At 31.7% G+C, this 7299-nt stretch overlaps 1 protein-coding gene across 2 annotated transcripts; it reads right to left on the bottom strand.

The window, feature by feature from the left end:
• Nucleotides 1-2056: 2056 nt before the first annotated feature.
• Nucleotides 2057-4372, bottom strand: LOC140891463 (protein CENTRORADIALIS-like). 2 transcript variants are annotated; one of them, XM_073299959.1, is made up of 4 exons: nucleotides 4130-4372; nucleotides 3945-4006; nucleotides 2521-2561; nucleotides 2057-2390 (listed from the first exon to the last, which is right to left on the bottom strand). In XM_073299959.1, the coding sequence occupies exons 1-4, from the start codon at nucleotides 4340-4342 to the stop codon at nucleotides 2170-2172; spliced, it is 537 nt and encodes a 178-aa protein (XP_073156060.1). In that variant the 5' UTR covers nucleotides 4343-4372; the 3' UTR covers nucleotides 2057-2169. The 2 variants fall into 2 exon arrangements, with proteins under 2 accessions (XP_073156060.1, XP_073156061.1); XM_073299960.1 differs by having other exon boundaries at nucleotides 4139-4372.
• Between the last annotated feature and the right edge of the window lie 2927 nt (nucleotides 4373-7299).

Here is a 7299-nt window from a genome sequence, read left to right as displayed (position 1 = left end):
AAATTCTAGGGCAAAAAAAATTTATTAAAAGAAAGACTGCGTCATATAACAAAAAACTCTCTGCTGCTTGAACAATCATACAGTAGAAACGTTAACACATATCTCGTTTATAAATAAAGACTCATATCATTTTTGTTCTATTATTTCTCATCTTTTTTTGCCTAAATTCAACTCTTGTCTTTTTCAGCTATTCAATATAGAGTTGACCGATTTATTTTTTTTAACATGTAATATAATTATTATTATATAATATCGGTTTCATTGTTTTGCCATGTGCAACGCATGTGCTTATGCCTAGTATATATATATATATATATATATATATATATATATATATAATGATTAAGATTGAAATTTAGCAACATATACAGAGATTCAAAATTATAAAGATCCAAATACATAAACATGACAGAAATTATAAATTTTCCTAATTATCAAGGCAGAATTTATAAAGAAAGGGCAATCCATCATGCTCCCCTTTTGTAATCTCATGCTCGACCAAAAGATTTGATTCAAGAATCCTAATAATTGAAGGTTAAGCAAGATATATAATGTGATACATGTGTTATTGTCTTTCACCTCTTCAACTCATGTAAGTTATAAGCTCTACGATCTTCTGGTTTGATTGCCACAATATTAACATCTTGTTATATATATATATATATATATATATATATATATATATAGTAATTCTCAGCTGCCCAACCATTTCTGACTACTTCGTCCCCGATCACTAAAACCCGGTACCGGTTTTAATTGTTTTTTAATTTTTCGTATCACTAAAACACGGTACTGTGTTTTAGTTGTCGGGAACGAGTTGAACAGCATTGGTTGGGTAGTTGAAAATATATATATATATATATATATATATATATATATATATATATATATATATATATATATATATATATATTGTCCTTGAGCAACAATTGTCATGCTAGTCGAGCGACTCGAGTCATCGAAACTTATATTTTGGTTGTCGTCTAGTTTGAAGAAATTTTGAGTGTTATATATAATTAGACAAGGTAAAATCTTCTCGAGACCAATAATTAGTTGGGTGTATATAGTTTCAACTTTCAACAAAAATGTATACATCAGTCATTTCCAAATCCTTTAGCTAATTAACAAGCACACTTGGCGAATCAATTGTCCCCTCACAGCAAATTTAACGCTAAAAAGCCTTCGAATCCGCTGCCATAATTGAAAAATGCATGCAATTCAAGCAGAAACTTTGGGGTGATAGCAACATTTTCTGTGTACTTTTTATCCTTCGGTTTTACGAGTAATCTTTTAGACAAGTACAAAAACAGACAGTTAAAATTACCTAAAATACTCTATGCATCTGCTGTCTCATTCAACGGCACTGTAAGATAATTAATTAAAAGTATCAGTGGGATTTTTGTACGTATAACATATATTCGATCCATAATATTAATGGCAGGCGTGCATGGCTTAAAGTAGTTAAAGATGTCATACTATACTTAGAAGCATAGATATCTATGTATATTTCATATTTGTGTACTTGATTACTTACATGTTCTTCTTCTTCTTTTTTGGTAACAGTGATTTCAAAGTAGTTAGATGCCTTATACCATTCTTAGATAATTTAGTTGGCCACCATTTTTTTTTTATTTGTAAAAAAAAAAAAACAGTAACCTGACAAACATATATAGTATTGATATTTAATTATCAGCTCATGAAGATTTAATTAGGGAAAATATTTTTTTTGCTCCATTTACTTGTCCATGTTTTGGTTTTGGTCCATTAACTTTTCAAAATTTGGTTTTGGTAAACTAATTTTTAATTTTCAGTGATTTTGATCCAACTGTATTTGTATCATCTAGACATTAACACACGTCACCCGGAGAATGATGACGTGTGTCAATATCTAGCTGACACTTGTGCAGTTGGACCAAAATTACTGAAAATTAAAAGTCGGTGTAACAAAATATATTTTGAAAAATTAATGAACAAAAACAAAAACATGGACAAGTTAATGGACCAAAAAAAATATTTTCACATATTTTTTATTTGAATGACCCCACAAATTATTTTATTTTGCCCATTAAACTTATGCAAATAGTTAAAATCAAGGCAGTACAAGACGATCAGCTTGGAACACATGTTGCAACAATATTTATGATACTCAAGTGAAAACCTAGGAAGCCTCTAACGCTTTCTTGCAGCAGTTTCCCGCTGGCAGTTGAAGAAGACGGCGGCGACGGGGAGACCCAACTCATTCTCCTCAGCAAACTTCCTCGCATTGAATCCGTCCCGGCAGACCGGCGGTTTCATCACCGATTGTCTCTTCTTCTGCTTGAACAGCAGGAATATGAACCTGTGGATTCCGATGTTCGGCCTCGGCATTTCGTAGCTTACTGCTTCTTTCCCTGTTTTATATATAGTATTGTATTATATTTTATTGTTTTCTTGATTATATGTTATTATTGATTTTATATTATCAATAATAATAATAAATTAGTAAATATATAATATTAGTCAAAATGGGTTTTCGCATACCAAACGAGGAATCCGTGGTTCCTGGGATGTCTGTAACAATCCTGTGAATTTTGTCAAATCAAGTTATCATGTCAGTCAGTTTGGGTACAGTCGAGATAAACATGGGTGGTGTGCTAAGAATATGAACATATCATGTGGTATGAATAATTGGCATTGTAAGCTTATCCGCCCCAAATTATTTAGACAATACGGTAATAAATAACAATAGATTGCTAAAATTATATAGAAAAATCGCATCCTTGGTCTTCTATATATGTTTTCTTATTTGTTATCTGAGTAATCTATTATGTCAAATTTCAATCTTAGTTTTATGTATATCGATTTTTGTTGATTTAAGCATACCAAGACATGATGAACTTTGACGAGATTGTGGACAAAAATTGAAGAAAAAAAGTGAAATATACTTGATAAAAAATATAGTTTTCACACATTATATTTTGTTCAAGCCCCTTGGCTAAAGAGAATTAGATGTTATAATTGGATCGGAATATGCTGTAGTTAAAATTAACCTTGATAATTTTCTAGAGTTAGAGTTGCATATTATTACATCTTTCATAGTGATTTTCTGGTTCGATGAGATTAATAATATAAGTATGAAGAAAAAAACAAAATTATTATCCCATCGTTGTTTTGGATGAATAGGCTTGTTTTGAACTGAATAATTAGTGATGAATAATTTTACTTTAATTTGTGTCGAGTATGTTAAAAGTCTAGTTGATATTTCATTTTATTTTTTAAAAAACAAAATAAAATGTGTTATCGTGATGAAAGGTATATATTCACTAATTTTTGACACTTAAATATATCTTCAACTAAATTAATTTGGCAAGAAATTTTGAAAATAGGTTTCCTTTTTGATAAAATATTTATATTTGACCATTCAGAAATTAATATATACTAATTATAATTTTATCAACATTAAGTACTATTGCTTTCAGTACTCAATTAATGATATGCATGTACAAGTGCTCTTTTAGCATCTGTTTCCTTGAACATGGAACAAAAGATGAAATGCAATGCATCAATTATATAACCACTGAACTTCCGCGTCGGATTTCTAACAGCAAAATTCCAAAAGACTCGATGAATTCATGACATATATACTCTTATATTTTTTTAATACTGGTAACCCTAACAAAATCATATTTTGCTCATCGATAACCCGAATAAAAATTGATTCTTTGATCCATAACATCAGCCGCGATGTACCGTGGTTAACTTCATGGCCGGAGGAAAGTCATAACATTTTTTTATGGCGGATCAAAAAAAACAAAACACTACAAATCCGCTAAACTTATTGAATATTTTTTCGACGTGTCCCCAACAATTTTTTTAAGGGCCGGGTGTGGAACATTATACTTTAAAACATATATATATATATATCCATTTAATTATTCTTCTAAAAACATAATTGCTAAGCATACCAGTGCAAATGTTCTCTGAGATATGGATCACTTGGCCCTGGAACATCAGGATCTGTCATGATCTGAACAAAACAACACGAAAAACAAGCCACCAAGAATTTAACAAGAAATAAGCATGACAAGATTCGCAGAAATTATAAATAGCAAAAAAAAAAAAAAGAAGGAAAAAACCCCAATATATATACATTATTTACCAGGGTGAAGAATGATCTCAAATCCCCTCCATGAACTTCAACCCTAGGTTTAGAAGCAACCGTGGAAGGGAAGTGCTCGTACCCGTTGTACACGTGCTTGTTCGAGTTGTACGTGACCGACATCTTCACGGTGGGGTAGAAATCATCCACGACATCTCCGATCACTCTACCGATCACTAGAGGATCTGATGACATTTTTGCCATATAATATGTATGAGAAAATTTCTTACTTGAGGTGACTTTTAATTTGCTGGCTGAGAATGGAATAGCAACCCATGTATTTATAGTGGCAACAAGAAAGAACCCTAGCTACTAAGTGAGCAATTTTTAGATCATTTCAGAGCCACTAGTGGATTACATTAAAATATATTAGTTTCGATGTAAATACAATGGGCTTAGTGATTATATGCCATGTAACCAGAGAACAAGGGTTATGTTCTTTAAGGTAATAAACTAGTTAAAAGTAAAATTTATATGTAAATAAAGGATGATTTGACGTTGGAGGAGCTAGATTCTTGCTTTATCTCCTTTATTTACTTAAAAGTTTTAAAGGGAAATCAAAGGCAAATGGGAATTTGCAGAAAAGGTTTATGGTCTTTAGTATTTAAGGTAAAAAAAGCATAGTTCTCCAATTAATGGGTTTTCTTTTCTTTTTTTAGGCAATTTAGTAATGGGTTTTCTCCAAGACTACATTTGCGTTGCTACTTATGGAGAGGGAAAAAAATTAAAAGAAAGAAGCTGATAATATATTTTAATTAATTATATATTACATAATGGTGGGAAGCGATTAATTTCAAGAATTAAAAGGAATAAACATTAGCTCGTTGCGTTTGGATTAATGAATTTCAAAATCTTTGACTTGTTCGGATCGAAAAATTCAAGGTTGCAATTATATGGGTCTGATTTTGGGGAGGGTTCGATGGATATATTAAAAATCCCACACAATTATGATTGAAATTGCATAAGATGATATAGAATGGATTTGAAAATTTTTGTGGGTTCATAAATTTTTTGTTATGGAATGCTACTATCTCAAAATAATTAGTAATGTATCTTGGAAGACGAATTGCTTGGCAAGACCAATGAGCATAGTTTGTGGGGAATATTTGTTATTCTAGCTACTTGGAGCTTTTGCGCTTCGTCTTAATTTTTTATTTTTTTGAGTGATCCTGGTATCCTACGTATATATGGAGGGTTACATTTACTTAATTGCACTAGTGAAATTACATAATTATCTGTAATGTATTTTTGAAAGAGTTTTTTCAAATAAAATTAAAAGATAATATTTTGTAATTTCAAATATAACATGTAATCAATATGTCATTTTCCTTGATTTTTTTCTTGTTCTAAAACGTTCAACATGAAAATTTTGGTGCGTAGAATCAATGGAGGTATATATATATATATATATATATATATATATATATATATATATATCTCAGATAGAGTGTCGGGTTATCGAGTGAAGTGAAGATGAAGCCAGCAAAACAAGTGAAAGGAATATTTTATTCCTTAAAATCATCCTATTTTGAAAAAGATTTTATTAATTATCTTTTGCCTTTCTTGGACATGAAGTTATTTAATTCTTTGAATAACTTGATTTAATTAAAGTTATCAGAATATTATGTTATCTAATATCTATTGATTTAATTCTTTATTGTGCAGATTTGCCTTGATCAAGATCTAGAGTCCTGTGCTTACAAAAAAACATTCTAAAGAAGGACTCTTGCTCTATTTATTGATGACATACGCCTACAAGGTAGAGTACCGAGATATAGAGAGACGGAGAGAGAGCTATAGATACATACGGGAGAATCTCTGAAGCTTGTCACGGTCGTGGTTGCTTGAAGCCGTGAAGAACACTCGAATATTATTGATCGAAGGGTGTTTACATCTCACGTGTTTTGGCTTCAAGAGTTTTTCTCCTTACTATGTTTTTTTTATTACATATAGAATGTTTTTTTTGGAGAAACTTTATTATTTATCTTCTCACTTGTCTTGAGAAATTGATTTTTACAATAGTCACTAGTATTAGGGTATGTAACACTCTGTGAAAGTTTTCTAGTGAAGTTTTGCCCTGAGGCGCTGCAAGAGTATTTATACTCTTGCTTAATTCAATTGAGTCTATTTATTTGGTTGCTTATTTATTTTATACACTCTTAACTTACATTTCGTTGCAAATTACTCAAAGTGTTATAGTAGGTGTTGACAACACCTTGTGACAACACCTCAAACTGTTTATGTGCAACTATTATTCTCCTAACAAGTGGTATCAGAGCCATCTTCTTGATACACTAAGAACTGATCTTGGTTGCTTATTTTATTACAGGGAAATAAGATGGACTCATCATCTGTTTCGAATTCGTTTCTCAAACCTCCAATTCTTGATGGAGCTAATTACGCACTTTGGAAGCATATAATGAGATATACTATTAAAGCTATGGATGTTCGTGCTTGACAAAGTATTCTGACTGGTTGGACTTCTCCAACAACGCAAGATGACGACGGAGACTATATCATCAAGAGAGAAGAAAATTGGACTACCGAGGAAACACTAAGCTCAAGCTACAATGCTAAGGCACTCAATGCAATCCTTGCAACTGTGGATATGAGGATGTATGGAATCATATCTGACTGCACTATTGCTAAGGATGCATGGGATGCTCTTCAAGAACACTGCGAAGGGACTGATAGTGTGAGAAGAACAAGACTGAGATTGTTAAACGCTAAATTTGAGAGAATCAGGATGGATGAGAATGAGACTATTGTTGAGTATGATAAAAAACTTAGGGAGATAGCTACTGAGGCTCACGCTGTCAGAGGACCTATTGCAAGTGAAGCTATGGTGAACAAGGTTCTTCGATCCTTGCCTAAAAGATTCAATGGGAAGATATGGGCACTTGAAGAAGTAAAGGACACTTCAAAGATGAAGATGACTGAATTGATTAGCATTCTTCAAGTCTTTGAGATGAATAATTCAGACCAAGAGAAGGATAAAGGAAAATCAATAGCTTTTCAAGCTTCAAAACCTTCATATGAGGAATATGTTCAACTTCATCAAGAGGTTCATCAATCTGATTTAGGAGAAGATTCGATCTCTCTCATGACTAAGAAGTTCAATGATTATCTGAAGAGGATGAAAGAGTCAAGAAAGACGGATC

Source organism: Henckelia pumila, chromosome 3 (genome assembly GCF_033568475.1).
Source record: "Henckelia pumila isolate YLH828 chromosome 3, ASM3356847v2, whole genome shotgun sequence".
Taxonomy (NCBI): Eukaryota; Viridiplantae; Streptophyta; class Magnoliopsida; order Lamiales; family Gesneriaceae; genus Henckelia; species Henckelia pumila.
Note: the sequence above shows the minus strand (reverse complement) of the source record. Positions and strands in the feature narration are given on the sequence as shown.

What these genes read in the sequence shown, in the direction of transcription:
- LOC140891463 (XM_073299959.1), bottom strand. Translation starts at nt 4,342, where the DNA reads ATGGCAAAAATGTCATCAGATCCTCTAGTGATCGGTAGAGTGATCGGA. An exon ending in TCTTCACCCTGGTAAATAAT is followed by an intron (nt 4,007 to 4,129) that starts GTATATATATTG and finishes TGTTTTGTTCAG; the next exon opens with ATCATGACAGATCCTGATGT. An exon ending in AACCACGGATTCCTCGTTTG is followed by an intron (nt 2,391 to 2,520) that starts GTATGCGAAAAC and finishes TATATAAAACAG; the next exon opens with GGAAAGAAGCAGTAAGCTAC.